The sequence below is a fragment of the Alosa alosa genome, chromosome 6 (genome assembly GCF_017589495.1).
Source record: "Alosa alosa isolate M-15738 ecotype Scorff River chromosome 6, AALO_Geno_1.1, whole genome shotgun sequence".
In the NCBI taxonomy this organism is placed as follows: Eukaryota; Metazoa; Chordata; class Actinopteri; order Clupeiformes; family Clupeidae; genus Alosa; species Alosa alosa.
The window spans coordinates 26,107,772-26,125,602 of NC_063194.1; the positions used below are offsets into that span (position 1 = coordinate 26,107,772).

A 17,831-nucleotide genomic window follows, 5' to 3' on the forward strand; every position below is an offset into this window, starting at 1 on the left:
CATATTGACAGGTTGGCCATTCCTGTTATAAAGGAAATAATCCTCAATGAAATTGAATTTAGACATAGAGGGTCAAGCATTGTCATTTTCTTATGGACCGCTGACATATGAATATACCAATGTATAATCAAACCATACTGTATTAATAATCAGATTTGCCATTTTCCTTTTTCCCTTGACAGCGAGAAAGAATAAATGACTGACAAAGACATTGACATTCCATTGGAATATCACACTGACCAGAGTGTCTGTTCCTCAGCTCACAGTGGCATTTAGTACATGACGACAATGTGATATGATATGTGGTTATGTCCTCTACTAATCGAGACAATCGAGGATAAAAACAAGATGTCCTCTCAGGAGATACAGTGAGTGTAATCTTCTGACAGCCCCTGAGTCAGGAAGAAAGGGCACCTCTTTGTATGATTATCACATTACTTCTGCCAACAGTCAACATTTCCAGAGACGTCATCACGCTGTAGACCATAAGGTTTGATTTGTTGTTCATTTGCTGCATTTTCTAATGTTACAGATATAAGGAGATTATTATACTTTTTATCACTACTGGTGGCACATGGGAACCTAACACCTGTAGCATTAGCAACACAAAACACTTACAATATGTACAGTAGACCTATACCATCCAATGAGTTGGCCCTTAAGAGGATTTTAGAGGTCAGTGCAAACTTATGCACTTACAAAATGTTCACAATCCTTAAAAAGGTAGGGTTGAACAATCCACAAGGTTGTGAAATCAACCTGTGTAGTCATTTGTTTTTTTTTTCTTTATGAGTAGGCCTACTCTTTCTTTTATGAAAATTAAATACTTTATGACATGCCTTACTGGAAGCATTATTCCAGTGGAATTGTGAGACCTTATGGATAATCAGTAAGCCTCTCTGTCAAGGTATGCAAGAAGCATAAGGACTTTTATTTTGGCGTTCACTCTTTTGTCAGTTTCCATGTTCTGTTGAGTCCGTATATTCTCCAGAATGAATGAAATGTCATAATTATAACTTAATGCAAAGGCGCTATGTAACAAATAAAATGTATTATTATTAATGAAGAACTTCAATGATGGCCCATCTTCTAACAAAGCATCCCTCCCTCTACCTCCCAGCTGTCAAACCATATGTCCTTAATAGCCAAAGGGAAAAGCCTCAGACTGACAGATTAGACGACATTTTGATTGAAGATTCCTAATGAGTTGGCTTGTCATGTATTTATGTTACTTAACATCTGGTGATGTAAATTAATGAATCAATCGTTCATGCTCTCTAAATAAATGGGAGGAAATCATGTGAATCAACTTGGTAAATGTTTGACACACTTTCACATACTGGCGAAGGGCCTCTCTGCCTGTTTCCATGTTTTCCAATTCCCTGTGCATTAAAAAAAAAAAAAACATGCACATGTTCTTCCATTAACAGCCCTTCACATGTGTCTTTGTGGACTGAGAATGAATGTAATTAAACAGCATTGTTCAAGACAGACCTTGTGACGCCACATAATTAAATACGAGAGCATAATTGGGAGCTGTTCCACCTGTTGGGGATGAAAATTATATTTAAAAGCTGATAAAAAAAACAATAACAAGAAGAAACAGGTTGGAAATATCAGGCCAGCAAACGAGGCGGAGAAAAACAAAACAACAGGAAAAAGACACAGAGAGGAAGACATAATTTACCGTAGCATTGTGTCACAGTGGATGAAACGTGTTTTAATTAAGAGTAAATAACAAGTCGTGTTCTTAAGACAAGGCACACAGTTAGTGCCAAACTGTGTGTCACTTAGTGCCGTTGCCAGTATAAGGATAATTGGACCACCTTGAAAAGTCGAAGCAAAACCTGTCACTCTGTGTGCGTGATTAAGTGTGGCTCAAACCGTGCCCCAAGGGCTAAGAAGCGGGCTGCTCTTAAACATCTGATGTTGACAAATAATACTAGGCCTCGCCTCTGGAAAGTAGGCCAGGGGATTTCATCTTTCAGTTTTAACAAGATGCCAAATGGAGCTCCAATGGAAAGCGACTGGGGAGTCCAAGGAGACCAAAGAAAATTTTGAAAGGACGGAGGGTAAATTAATCAGCCAGCTCTGTCATCGAACCTTCACACCATTATTCTTGCATCATTCAGACTGCTGAATAGAGGCAGATCCTCTTACAAGTCTATAACAGCACTAGGATATGAACACTTGGGGGGAGATCTAAGCGGTTGTTTTACTCTATGACATCCTTAGCAAAATATTGAGTGTTTAGGGTACTTTGAGGATTTCACTGAATAAAGGAGGATGAAAGTAATATATATTCATGTGCTTGATGTGGAGAATGTATTTATATTCTACTGAGCTTTATGATTCATGTATAAGCTTCAAGCACAAGATTACTAATACTATCATTCCTGATAAATGAGGAATACAAAAAACCTAGTGAAAAATAGTAATAAAGTATGTAATAAAGAATATTACATGGTGCATTCTAGCAACAAATGACAAAGATTACTACAGCATACAGCACATTGTATTATACTGCATCTCAATGAGAAACAGTATCCATGTGTTGTGAATCCATATGTGAATTATATACTGTGTAGAATAACTCAAGAACATGCCTAGTATTGCTTTGAAAGAGAGATACCATTGTGGCACAGTATAATTTTATAACTTGAAAAGGCTAAAACAGATAAAACACCAAACTGTCAAGGTTTCAAGATGTCAAATTTAGTAATATCACTCTGAAACAACAGAGAGACCTTGATAACATCCCAACTAACAACCAAAATAAAATGATGCAGATCCGAACACTTGATTGTCATGAGAAACAACTGAGATTTTCATCATTAAGGGAGGTGATTTTGGCAGAGCTAAGTTTACAAACTGGATCAACACCATCTGCCTTTCACATCACAATGAGATGGTATGAGTAGCCAGGCAACAACCCAGGATCACTGCGAGGGAATATTTTATCAGATGCCAATTATCTTGTAGTGTGGGCCCGAGGTACGACTATTTTGCATTTCTGCTTCCCTCACAGAATCTATTACCCAGCAAACAAGTGCTGAGAAACAATCCCATGCCCGAGACTGGTGCACACTTTTGAATTTAGAGCTGAGTTATGTGCAAGCACTTGTCACTGGAGAAAGAAGGCTCATAGAAAAGCTTTATGTAAAATTCAACAGATGCTGTTTTAAAAAGAGAAAGAAGGAGAAAATGATGGGGGGGGGTGCACAATGATCCTCAACAGCGTGGTTAGACCTTTAATTCTCAACCGAAGTTATCAGCAGCAAACATTCAAATCTAGTGGTGGTGGTGGGTATGTACCTACTACCTAGCCTGGGTGTTCCCATGCTGCCTTGCGCGCGATTTGATTCACGCTGCTAAGGCAGCCTGGAGACCATGGAGCAAATTTTCGCCTGAGATAGGGGACCAATCACAGAACAAGGGGGAAAACAAGACAATGATGAGCTATGCACAGACGCATTTGATAGACATCCGTGGCACCCAATAAACGGATCTGGGCATTTTTTTCAAATACGAGAAAATTAACGTTTGGTTCCCAGACCACGTCTCATTGAGAAGTGGTGGCGCTAGCCAGGCTATCTACTACCTGTATCCAGCAAGACTCAGATCTTACGGCGTGTGCTAAGAGGTGGTTTAAAACTCACCCACCGGTGGTGCTACAGCTTTCCTGTTGATGTTTTCCTCATAGCACATGTTCAAATGAAATGGGTCAGAATTTTGTTTTTAATTTTTTTTTTTATGTGACAACACCCTAAACAAACATTTCTTAATTGCCCAGGGACCTGTTGGTGACTTTATACATTTTGGGCCTAAATCAAAATCAGAATGAATATGGAATGTAATCTAATTAGATGTTTGATCTCCTCCCTTGTGAGATGAGAATTTTTTGTTCAGTTTTGCAGGAAATGAATCCACTCTCCTCGTGCCTTATTTTTCCCTTCAGCATTTCAACAAAGGGCAAATGCAAATGATAAGTAACATACCACAAATAACTGGAAGATTCTGTGCATTACATCAAACAAGTGCATCAATTAAAACCTTGGTATAGTAATCAACCAGCTACAAAGAAACTGTCCAGAGGGCATCTGAGTCAGTGTCCTGATCTGAAAACACACCAGACAGTCCACAAGTTCTCATTTTGATCAGATCAGACCAGGCGGGCCAGAAGCATCATCTCCTGTCTCTCCATCAGCGGATAGCTCAATCATGCTCTCAGAGTCTGTTCTTGTTTACAGCACACTGGTCACTCAGTATGTGTTTCTGTCTACACACCCTCGTTATGGGGGTGTGGGGGTTGGGAAGAAGCATAAATCAATATTTACAGGCCTGTATTCACATGGAGGCATACAGAGAAACAGCTGTGGCCACCCAACTGAAGAGCTGTTGGCGCATTCAGGACCCGTGCACAAAGCAGTAAAGAAAACCCAGCAATAACTTCAAGGGTACGGGAACATTGCTCAGCGTGTTTAAAAATAAAACGCTGTGGCCTTTGATTATTTACGTGTGGTTTCTGCCTCTCTTTGGGCTTGTTTATGGATTTCAGCCTTAAAAAGGGGACATGAGAATGACAGCTGCGAAGGCACAATGGCTGCCACTGTTTCAGGTCGAACGTTATTTGGAGGCATTTTGTGCCGGCTTAATTATTCTCTCAAGTGGTTCTTCTGATAAATTCTAATCCCCAGGAAAGCAAGCTGAATTGGGGGGTCTGATAAATGTTATCTCTGGTAAATGAAACTGTCAGGGTGACTTCCACATGTCCCTACGGCAACAAGCCTGGTCACTCACAAATTCCTATCCATCCTTGATGCTCACACGCAGTGTCCTCAATGAATGCCCAAAGCGTGAACGCCCTGGATTGACGTCAATAACCACAGTGCTGCCAGCTTCACAAGAAAATGGGGATGTTTTGTTTCAATGCAATTGCAGCTGTATGTGTGGTGTCTGACATGTCCATAATTGGCATGATTATTAAAATATAAAAAGGGCATGTGCTCTAGTTCAACAATGAAAATTGGGCACAGAAAGTGTCCCCCAAGCTCCTCATGATTACCAGCGTGAATGTATTAACTGTTTTCCACCCCTGCCACTTGGGGGCACTGTATAATTAAGAGGCAACTCTTCTGCCAAGTACATTGTCACCGTAGTGCATCTATGATATTTAACGATGAAATGGATCACTGCACACTGGGCTAGGCCACAGACTCCCAGGGAACCCAGCATGAGTCTTAAGCAACCTGTCTCCTCAGGTTCTCAGACTTAACTCAAACTGCGGGCTGGCTGGAAGGGGAGGGGGGGATCCCTCCACCCACCTCAACAGCCTCCATCTCACCCCCTGCAGTGTCTGGTTTAGGATCACAAGTCACACACAATCACCCAGCTATAATAGTGTCAGCAGTGCCATTCCTGTACATCCTTTAGCAGTGCTTACATGACATGCCTCTCTGCAGGCGCCAGGCAGCTCATTGCTATGCATAATTGACTGCAATTCGTTCCCAGTACCACAGGGGGCACTAGTGGGCTTTTTATTTTGGCTTAGTCCCCTTGATTTGTGCTGCAGCAGCAGCAGCAGCATGCCATGCTTTATGAATGCACTGCTAGATTGCATGCGTGCCAGGAACATTTGACATTGGGTATTTGGAGGAGTGCACTGTTTGCCCAATCAACCCAGCATATGTTTTGTCTGAAACAAAAACTTTAATGGGGAAAACACTGCATTTGCAAACAGATTCAAATATACAGTGGTGGTGGCTCCTGAATTTTCTCATTACTGTACAAGAACACTTGAATGAATGCTAATTTACCAAGGTGTTGTATTGTGTAAGGTGGAATTGCATTAGACAAGCAGTAGACCTATATGTCTGTGATCACAAAAAAAAATTGAAGAGTAGACTATTTATCTATATCAGTATTAAACACATATACAGGATTTATATATATTATTTATATTATATAAGTATAAAACATCAGGTGATATCAGTGATGAATTATAGTATATCATATGAATTTCATAGTTATCCACTTTGTTCAGCACTCTTGACTTTTGGCTATTGATAAAACATCCATCCACAGACTGTCTGTGTGGAGTTTTCATCCACCCAGAGACTGTCTAACAATATAATAATTGGTCGGGCCAAGTTTGACTGGCACTGATGCCTTGAGTTCACTGGCCTCCAGATTGTTTGGAACGATCCTGCAGAGACTTCCTCTGAGTCCTCTGGCTAAAGAGGGGATGATACTAAGCATCTGCTGTTTTTTCTTTCAAATCACAGAGTGCTGGCAAGGACAGTTTACTGCACTAATGAGAGAAAAAAAATGAAATTCATCAGGGCAGGGGCAGATAATGGACAGTACTTGGGCCCATGCCCAACAAACTTCATTCCTTTAAACAGGAGAAAGAGAGAACATATCAAGGCACTTGCTGGCCAGGGTTACAGAACACTGAAATGTTCTCCTGTTGACAGAATACTAAAATTGAAGGAGTTCCGTGTAGTTAACTGTACTTGTCTCCCTTGCTCTTGCTAGTTATTTAGAAGAGCATGATACTTCTTTCACCAAGGTCATGGAGTCAGTTTCCAGGGAAAGCAAGTATGAGGGCTGCCTTATGTATAACAGCTTGCCTACCTTCAAAAAGACCCTCGCTGCATAGCAAAAACACTCAGACAAAGGCAAGACAAAGTATTATCATTCAGATAACAACACCAGCCAACCATCGTCTTAGCCTACTATAGTTGATATTCAGAATCTGGCCTGACCACTACGGTCCAACCAGGGCACGGAGGGCCCAGCCTGGGAGTGTGGCTCTTTTAGCTCACTGCAGGCACGGCCTCGTCCCTGTGATCTCTCTGTCTCCCCTCCCATATCCGTCTCTGGTGCCCATCAAACCCTTCTCTGGCCCTACATGCTCAATGTCTCCTTTTCATCTGATTGTGTTCCCACAGCGTGTCATTGGCACTCGGCTTTAGATAAGGAGGGGAGAATGATTTATTGGCCTCTGTCGGCGAGAGGTACCCTGCCTCCCCTTGCAGCAGAGAGAGCGAGCCACTCATTGAGATGTAGCCATAGAATGTGGTCAGCAGGGATGGACTGTGACAGCCATTGCGAATATATGGTGAGAGGGAACCTAAGTGGAGAGAGGGATGGAGAGAGAGAGACAAGCTCTCTCCTTATATTCTGCCTTCTGGAGGCAACAGGAATTCACATGAATGGTGTAAGTATATATACTTTTTTGATCCCGTGAGGGAAATTTGGTCTCTGCATTTAACCCAATTGGTGAATTAGTGAAACACAAACAGCACACAGTAAACACACAGTGAGGTGAAGCACACACTAATCCTGGCGCAGTGAGCTGCCTGCTACAACGGCGGCGCTCGGGGATTGAGGGGTTAGGTGCCTTGCTCAAGGGCACTTCAGCCGTGGCCCACTGGTCAGGGCTCGAACCAGCAACCCTCCGGTTACAAGTCCAGAGTGCTAACCAGTGGGCCACGGCTGCCCCCGTAGTGGTAGTGAGAAACAAGCAAAACATAAGCCATGGTGTGCAGCCTGTGACAGACAGGGGGAGGGGGGCATAAGTCTATTGGAGAAAGACAGGATTTACTCAAGGTTTAATTTATCCCCTCTTGGTCAAGGTTAACCTGTGCTTTCATCTCAGGGCTAGGTTCAAATGTACAATGTAAATGTACAATGTAAATCTGTCACTGAAAAAAAAAAAAAAGAAGAACTGATACCTTAAAAATGCAGATGCAGCGAGTCTTTATTCCATATGCACCACTGTGTATAATGTAGTAACTAAACAAACACAAGAGGGAAGTTCATCAAAACCTTTTTCAGGTCAGGTAGCGAAAGGCTAAAATACCAATCAGGTGTGCCATCTATAATCCATCATAATGATTATGCAGAGACTTGGGCAAGATAAATCACTGCCTTCTGTGAAGTGATCTGATGAATTGCCCCTTGTATGGAAACACGTAGATCACATGGCTTGTCAGGTTGTCTGTTAGCAAGCAGTTTTGTGCAGACACAAGCAAAAAACCTTGAAATCTGGAAACTCAATTTTCATCAGCATAAAAATATATATCCTATGTAAAGTTATTCAAGGAATAAAATCTCTCTCTCTCTCTGTGTTAGTGTGTCTACCCATGCACTTTATTTGTGTCACTCAATTTGGGTGTGTGGGTGTACATGTTTTGAGTAGCCTATGTGTGTTGTAATGCTGCATTCCAGAAAACTTGGACGTCAGATATTTCATTGTTGGAATCTCCCAATTTCATTTCAGACAAACTAGGAGGTCAAGAATTCTGAAATTAAAAAAGTACAATGGAACGCCCCTTGAAGTTGGAGCTCTCACTTCTGAACTCAGTGTAAGTCGATACCCCAACTTCAGAGTTGTCTGAAATACAGCATGTGTGCGTGTGTGTGTGCGTGCGTGCGTGCATGCGTGTATGTGTGTGTGTGTTTGTGTTTTACATGTGTGTATGTGCATGTGTGCCTGCTAGTAGGTGGGTGGAGGGTTGTTGAACGTGAAAATGCAGAATTACAGAGATAGTTCTCCTGCCTTCCTTGGTGAGTGGTATTTGAAAATACGCTGTTGTGATTCAAACAGGAATGAAAAAGATGGCCCTGTGAAATATATTTACAATGTATAATGAGCAGCCACAACCAATCACAATTGTCTATGTATACAATGAACTGATCAAAGCTTTTTTGATTTGATATTGAGTTACAATTAAAGACTTTACAATTGACTTTCATGGTTCTCTCATTATACCCCTCCCAGGCCCCCCCACAGCAGAAACCTTGTCATAACAAAAGGTCATAAAAAAAAAAACTGTGAGCTGCTGTATGTTTCATTTATAGTTTAGGTCCAAACAAATATGACTTTTTGATAACATTAGCTTTTGTAATCACCTTCTGATGGACAATTTTTGTTTAAAGATTTGCCAGTCCACATTTGTCATGCATGGTATAGCATAGGCTATCACTTAAAGACAAATGCACAGACCACTTATAAGCCTAACATAACCCTCTGCTGTCGAAAGGTGCTTAATATGCAAAATCACCATATGCGATCAACTTCCGAATCTGTGGAACACAGCCAATGAGTCGGGGTAGGGCGGGGGAACAGAACTGTAGGCTATGCTACTGAATCGAAGTTGAGCAGCAAGTGCAGAGCCGTAGTGTTGCTGCGGTGGCACCAACCCCACGTCGCTCTCTGGATAGTTCTGTGCTCTACAGGCTACGTGAGTTTCTTCTCACCATCACCACCTGGTCGTGGCTTCGTTTAATGTCAAAATCACAGCTCCGACCGATGCATGTTTTCTAGAGGTACCACAGGCTGTATCGCTGTCCCGTAAGAATATGTGTAATAATGTATCTTATCTCGTTGTGGGATTTCGCTGAAGACTCTTTCTAATCATTCTTAGTTATAAGTTTTTTTGTCGTTGAATGCGACTGTAATCATAGCCAATGTTTATAGCCGAAGACAGCATTGTTTTAAGTAAGGGATTTAACAACTACAACGTCAGTTCGTCAGCATAGCAGAGCAGCATTGTGTCAGACGCCTAACTTATGGTTTTACCTTTTCTCGGATAGGATCGCCTGTAGCCCATGCTATAAAAAGAAGCTTATGGTGCGTATAGCGAAATAAATGTAGCTTACGCCAGAAAAAAAAATGGGTCCTGAACTGAATTGTTTTTGAAAGCCTAGGTTTAGCCTACTGCAGATTTCTTTGACTTCAGAGCGAGGATGTGTATGGGCTATTTAAAAGAATCAGACCAAAAGATAGACTACAAGCCAGCCTGCTTGGTAACCTAACCTAAGCCAATACTTTTCAAAAGGAAACTAAGTTGTATGTACGTCGGCCGACAGTGAAGAGGAAAACTGCGATAGTGCTCTCTCGCAACCCAAATGATGAAGCATATTTCAAGAAGTGCTCCAGAAAGTGGCTGATCAAAAGCACATCCCTGCAGCTGTGAACAACGGACAGACGGTTACAGTTGTATTTTCACGTTAGGTGCCCTAAATTTAGCCCAGCCAGTTTAACTTGTAACTCACTGAATTCTCTGCGTTTTATTTCGGGATTGAAGCAGCATGTTCGTGTGTAGGCTACAGAGTCGGTGAGTTTCATGCCGAGCAAGTTGACGGCAGACAGAGTTCAGTAGCCTAATCAGAATCCTCACAGCCACGAAACAGCGAGAGGGGAACTGTAGCTCAGAAGGCAGCTGCTATGCGACTTGCCACTGCCACAATTCTGACCTCAGAATGACTGACCGAAGAGGTCGCTTTGAATATGAAATAAGTGTTGACGCCGAAGCATCGCAGAATAAAACGCTTTCCAGAAATTTTAAGGAGATCCGTCAAACTCGCCGAAACAAACACCTGAACAGAAGAGTGAATACAGAGGACATTGCTCGCAGAGGAGACAGTGGCTCGTATCGGACCGAACCCGGGAAAACCTGTAACTCTACAAATGTGATGCTTATGCATCACAGCGCTTCTGACTTAAGATTTACCGAACGCCACTATTTCTGCACCGACTGTGAAGTTCCTCTGAACAACCACAGCCATAAGAAGAAAATGATTGTCGATAACGCAAAAACATTTTCATCAAGATATTCAAACTACAATGGAAAGAGAAAGTTGGCATTTAGATCATGGAGTTGGTGGGCGTTGTGTCTTTCCATACACGTGTTGAAAGCAGCAGCTCAAGGTAAGAAAATGTACCATATTCTATACACATTCAATTAAGGGAAGTCTGCCTAAAGTAAGCTACATGGCTACATTTTCAAGATGTAGGCTATATGATATGGCAAACGCCATTTGCAGTGATAATAGGCTACCCTATCATTGTCATTGGATTTATTGTAGCCTATAATCACTTAGACAAACGGAATAAAAGCACCTCTAGCTTCTTTAATGACCAGTAAGTAGACAAAACAAATGCACATTTCAAAAGTTTAATGAGACAGGACTAGCATCTATGATGATAAACTGTCCATTGTAGACAAATGATGAGTCGTTAAGTCCCTGCTGCAAATGTTCAAAAGTCTTTGGACGGTCACAGATGGAAGGCGTGTGACCACGACTACGCGCGAATTCCAGGGTTTGTTGAAGGGGTGGGTGGGGGATTTTGCTGAGGTTGAGGGTCAAGCATAACATGACAATTTCACTATTAGGAAAGCTTCTATGTTAATTTGGGGATTTTTTATTTAGGCCTTTTGTTTAATTTAGGCCTAGGCTACTATTGGATCTACAGAAGAACCTAAGTGTCTGAAATAACAATATCTTATCCAAAAAAATAGAATAGGTTATAGATCTCCCAAGGGATAGCCTGTGTCTTTTTTCATACATCTGAGAGATTTATGCCTAGTTTTTTTTATTGAGGAATAGACTTAATTTAACATAATGTAGGCTATGTTTTTCTCTCCATTCATTAAAATGGATTATACATGCATGATGGCATGCAAGTAAATCCTGTTTAGAGATCATCCATGTGTAATTACTGATGCAAGACCCCTTTTATGAAATCATCATGTGTTTTGATTTGGGGTAATAAAAACAACATGCCCCATTAATTGGCATATTTATGATTTCCCAAATTTGCATCTTTCAGGGTTATTTTAGGCAGGCATTGAAAAAGATAAATCATCAACAGTATTCCTCAAGCTATCTTCTCCGCCCACTTAATATGTATTTTTGTTTGGGGGTAAAGGGGGAGTATTTGCATTTGTAAAGATGAAAGAAAATGAATGATAATAATGATCATATGAAGACACCATTTAACAGCGTTTCAAAAGAAGACAGTCATCAATTTAGTTAGTGAATAAATGGGGTGGCACAGTTGCCACTATCGTTTAATGCACAACATTATTTGACATCCTGCTCCAGCAGACTTAACTTTCATTTTCTCATCAGCTTCTCTTCTGTCTTTGTTTTGAAGAGATGCTGTGGGTAAATCACTGTATTAACACCAACAGCTTAACCTTTGAAACAGATACAACTCCACAGGATCTTATGAAAGCAGGGATATGAAGTGTCATACTGCTTTAGTGTTCTTAACAATCCAAAGCCTAACTCCAGATATGCTCTCCTATCACTGCAATACACCATTCTGCTTTAGGAAGTTCACTTGAAAAAAAACTTTGCTTTATATTAACTGACAGAATAAAACTTTCTAATAAATGTGTCAAAACTGTGGACTCTCCTATGAGCAAAACCCACATCACAGTCTTTCAATACTTCAAAGTCCATACCCATGGAAGCAGGGATTACTGATTAACACAGGAATCCATGAGACTCCAGAGCCTTTGCAAGGTCCTGCCAATCATGAGGACTTTTGCAGTACTGCAAGTGTTTCATATGCCGTCTCAATAGCTCTGACTGTCCAGCTACTTTGGTGATGGCAGTTCACATCATGTCATAAAGGCTTATTTAATTCAGAGAGGTTCAGCAAAGTTGTTGATGTGCATACGGTGTCAGCCAGTTTTCAAGTCCTGTGTCAAGGTCTTTGGATATTTGGAAAGCCACCAGCTCTTTTCTGGGAATGGGTTAGATGGTATTGATCCCATAGGAGGAACCAGCCAGCTGCCTGCATTATCAAAGCTTGCAAATCAGGTTGAGATTGACATTCAGCCTCCACCTTTAAATGCCAAGAGCTTCAACATTTTCCCATGTCATAAGTGACTTGTCATAAAGACTCATGAAAGGTGCTGGTGTTTTATCAACTAGAATAAAATGAACAGGATCCATTACCTTTACTGTCACTTTCAACTCTAAAGTGGCAATCAATACCATATAAGGATATTCATCTGTCTTAAAATTATAAATATATTAACCAGTGGTCATCAGGGCATAGAGTCAGAGCCTGTGAGGATTTAAACAGATTATAAGTAAGTAAGTAAGTATTTTATAGTCATTTTTCATGCATAGAGTGCAACACAAAGCGCTCCAGTATAGCAAGATGTTTGGCTTCTGTAGAAATATCCAGGCCATCAAAACACTGTGTCTAATATGGCAGGTGAAAACACACTTTCTCCTCCACATGTGCATTATCTGCTGGCTGCACCATCAGGCGAGTACGCACATATCACCCATTCACGACTGTAAACCCTGACGTTTCATTGCCACACCATCTGTGCAATCATTTACTGCAGAAGCTTTTCTTTGTTGCCCCCTTCTTGAGGTCCTCAGAGTGAGAAATTGTAGCTTTCCTCTCGCATCGGTGATTTCATATGTGTAACGTTTTGCTTGAGTGTTGGTCAGACACAAGATTATTTGTCATGGGAAAAGGCAGGCAGTGCTTGATTTCCGTCCTGTTGATTATTGATTTTGTGGAATGAATTGCAAATCGCAAATTTTGTATCCATAATTTATTGATTTTTTGTCTCCGTAAAATGCATGTGAAATCATTGATTTGACACACACTGCTAAGTAGTTTGGTTCTGCCAAATGTTTGCACATTTTAATTCATGGTAATATACTACCCACTGTTTTGCAACATCATTAGCAGGGTTGAACCCTTTAGTGCTTGAGGTTCTGTTGGTGGTCTAATCATTTAAGCCTTTGTATTGTACAATTATCTTTCAGATCATAGTGACACTGAAAAAAAGAAAAAAGTACTTTAAAAATGCATTATTTTAAGAAAGCGTATTTAAATACAAAGAATATTTAGTAATGGACAATTTAGTAACAATATCATCCACTTAAACAGTCCCTAAGGTGTGATTTAAGTTTTGTCTTGCCAGCCATCCCTTCCGGAATAAAACTCAGGACACACAGAGTATTAGGCCCATCAATTTGACCATGCCATTAATACATCAACAACTCCCTTTTACACACAGTCTTACAATGCAATTTGGCTGTGGTCCTGATTTCACTGAGAGCGAGTTATAATGCCTCTATGTGCTTGCAATCCGTCGTTAGTGATTAACACTCAAAAGCTTCTTTCTGAAGACTTGTGCAGAACAAGGCCCTCATATCAAAGCTCACACAACGTGTGCCACATGCCCTATGAGTGGCAACTTCATTTTCATATGAAAGCATAAATGTAAATACATTGAGTGGCTACTGGATAGGATGAGTTATCTTATTTAAGAGAGCAGGCAGGGGGTTATGGACATGTTAGGCTATATACAAAAGTTTTTGAATGAATAGCAATTAACATTCATGCTGGCCTGAGTGAGTGTGTTTGGTGGTTGTCATGGTTGCAATTGGAGGGGTGGGGGTGGGGGGTGCGTCTTCCATCAGCCTCTGTCATATGCTCATTGATGTCTGATTTGGTTGGGCTTTGGTTGATTTCTGGGGTTTTATTGGTAAGGATTGAGGTAAATGTATATGTATATAAAATCTAATACTATTAGAAAAGTACAGTTTGCTTGGTTATCCATATGATAAGATAATAATAACAATCAGTGATCAGGCCTGTTCACATGGCGGCCCGCGGGCCAAATGTGGCCCAGAAACAATCTCCGAGTGGCCCAGTCCGTGGTCCCATAAGAAACACAGAGATAAACAGAGAAAAAAAAAACATTTTGTTAACCTTCAGAAATGTGTACATGTATTCCTAGAGTAGTAGCCTACATAAAACCATTACCAAAAACTGTGACTACAGACTACTTGAGACACCAGTAGTACACCACTAGTAAAGTTAAAATGTTACATTCCTAGCTCATGTGTTTATGTAGAAGTTCCCTATCTGTACTAGATGTTGCAGCACAACATTCAATCAGTTGTACAAAGATACATAGCAATGGTGTCATGTTACCAGATGTTACTAATACTAAGTAAAAAGTTGGGTAACACTTTATTTTAATGTGTCGCTGTTACAGTGTGATACAGTGGAATAAACCTATTAAGTGTACCAGTTAATTACTTACAGTAAATGTACATATGACATGTATATTGTGTCTTCGATGTCTTAGAACAGGTCTACTAATTCACTACATGGTACATATATCAACTGTGTTGGTAGTACACACTTATTGCTCTTTGATACAGTGGCATAAACCCATAGGCATAAACCCAATAGGTTTATTCCACTGTATCAAAGAGTAACAAGGTTGTAGCAGCACAGCTGTTACATGTACACTGAAGACAATAAGGCCTTGACTGGAGCTAAGAATGGTTTGTATATCAAATCTATCATGACCAGATTTACCCCATCCAGCAGGTCTCAGGTCAGCTCTTTGGGCAAATTAACAAAGTTTTGGCAAAGCACTCAGTATTACAATGTAACAACTATATGTAGGTACCCTCAAATACATAATGCAAGGACAATGATAGTACCTGATAGTACATGTTGTTACACAGGTTTTACCACTGTATCTAATTAGGTAGGTACACTGTAACAGCGACACATTAAAATAAAGTGTTACCAAGTTACAAAGTACATTTTATATTTAATAGCTATCCCCGTTCATATCAAATACAAATTGTAATTCACAAGAGACCCACTTAATGAATTTCTTTCTTTAATGAAGAGATAAACACTGAGATAGTTTTTAGTGCAGCAGGCATGACTGTGGCCTTAGAGAGCTGTTACCTTTGGAAGGATTTTGCCTGCATGGAACTAGGAATGTCCAGTCAAAACAAATGCTTATTTTCTGCATGGTTTGAATATTCAAATAAACCATCTCTACCATAAACTGTGTTTCTTGTTACTCAGTAGTTTAGTGTGTGAAAACACTAGTACATGTTAAGAAAATAAACCATGAGCTCTTTCCTTGAAATGTGCTGGGGCTCCAACACTAATATCGATCACTCAGAGAACAATTCTCCAATTATATTTTCGACTTTTCCTCAACATTACAGTAATACAACGTAATTGGTTCTTGTTTGTTCTGGTTGTTAAACATTAATACTTACAAACACTTGCATAAAGCAAGCTTCCCATTTGTTGTAAAGCTTTAAGTGAGTGTCTTTTCCTGCCCAACATTGACCTCTGCCCTTTTGTCCCAGTATGGATACCATCTGATAAAGGGGGAGTGTGGGGGGGTCAACAGGAATGTTTTTATTGAATGTGGATACACATTAAGCATAGCGTGGGAATGTGTGCTTCGGTTTACGTAGACGCATGCGATATCTGTTTAAAAGGACTAATGGAACAGAGGCTTGTGTTTGGACATAGTGGGAACCAGGAAACACCTGTTGATGTTTGGAACCATTTCAGTCAGTGGGGACAGGCAAACAAGCGCTACCACATTGTCCAGGGCGAGAGCCTGATATGCTCTAGAGGAACAGGTTTTCCTTTTGCTTTTCCTTTTGTTAAATTTTTTGATAGAGATGTGTCAGGAGGGAGGAAAAGTGATGCTGAAACCAATTATAAAAAGCATGACATTCCATTGATAAGTGCTATCTCAATTGTGATTGATCTATCCTGTTCTAGAAAGTATATGGATATGAATTCTCAGCTCAAGTGTTTGAGTGGCTCAGGTGGCCATGAGAAATAAATGTTTTACCTATTCAGCATATTCTGCACGGCAGGATCAGTGTCAGTGTAATCTTTACTTTCCTTTTTAAAATATGGCCTCAAGACTCGATGAACAATTTGTCACACGGAGCCGGGTGAAATCACTCTGTCATTTACATTCCCCCCGTGCAAACATGTACCATGCCTAGAATGCACAACTGAATGTAAATAGTCCAGATATGCACAGGCAACATATACCAACTTAAGCTTGAATTCAGAAATGCAATTTTTAAAAGAAGGGAAACCACTTGAGCTCTCACAACCATAGTGCAATTTATCAAAGAAGCAAAAAGAAGTACATCAGTGAAATTGGACTATATGTGGCAAGAAAAATAGAAAAAAGAAATAGGAATATGATAGTAATCGTCTTGACTTTTGAAGTTGCTACAATTCAGCGGAACTCCCCGTAACAAGATGAATGCTTTAAATAAACATTTGGTTGAGGCACAGCCCAGAGAAATCTGTAAATGTTAGCTTTGCCCTTTCTGTCATACGCGGCACCTGAGGCTTTGTAATAAAGACTGAATTTCTTCCATCTATTATAGCGTCTAGCAACATATGTGCACTTTGCCAGTGTTTTTATAGAGAGAAAAAGGATAAGGGATGACGGGGGTTAGTGGTATAAGTCAAAGTCGTAAACAGTGCTTTTCTAGCAACGGGGAAGCAAAACACCCCATCATCATTTAAAAGTTAAACAGAGCATCAAGTTGAAGGACGCCAATGATGAAAGCCAGGGTGACAATAGCAGCTGCCTAATGCCTGTGATAGTAAAACAGCCATCTTGTACACTACAATTTACAGGGAAAGAAAGCAAATATTTTTCCATGGCAAACCATGAAATTTCCTCCGGCTCCATTAGGGAACGGGAGTGTTTTTTGGCAGCAACTGCAGCAGAAGCGGCAATGACTTTACTAATGATCTTTTCCCTCCATAAAAGCTGGCCCCCGTGCACTGTGGCATGGCATATGAAAATGAGGATGACTTGTGGAGGTGGGGGTGAAGGGGGGGCCGAGCCAGAGGAGGGCACAGGCAGGGCGGCGGAGAGCAGCTGTGGTGGGCACAGGGCTGTGGCAGGTGGCTGATTTGTGGACTGGCGTGCCAGGTCTAATGACTCCCCCTGAACCCCTGCGTGACATCACCCCGCCATTTGGAGCCAGCGAAGACCATATTTTCATTTAATCATTCACATTTAAATTAGGCCTTCTCCACCACACAACACAACCCCTGCAGCACACAGACACCTACGCACACACACACACACACACACACACACACACACAAACACACACACACACACACACACACACACACACACACACACAAACACACACACACACGTACACAAAGCACACAG

At 40.8% G+C, this 17,831-nt stretch overlaps 1 protein-coding gene across 1 annotated transcript in view; it reads left to right on the forward strand.

Annotated features, from left to right (window-relative positions):
- Positions 1-9,184: 9,184 nt before the first annotated feature.
- The window catches only part of sdk1a (sidekick cell adhesion molecule 1a), a 251,414-nt gene continuing 242,767 nt past the window's right edge, over positions 9,185-17,831 (forward strand). The window contains exon 1 of the mRNA XM_048245387.1: positions 9,185-10,720. Coding sequence (XP_048101344.1) covers positions 10,273-10,720 — 448 coding nt within the window. The 5' untranslated portion in view covers positions 9,185-10,272. The remainder of the gene's footprint in view (positions 10,721-17,831) is intronic.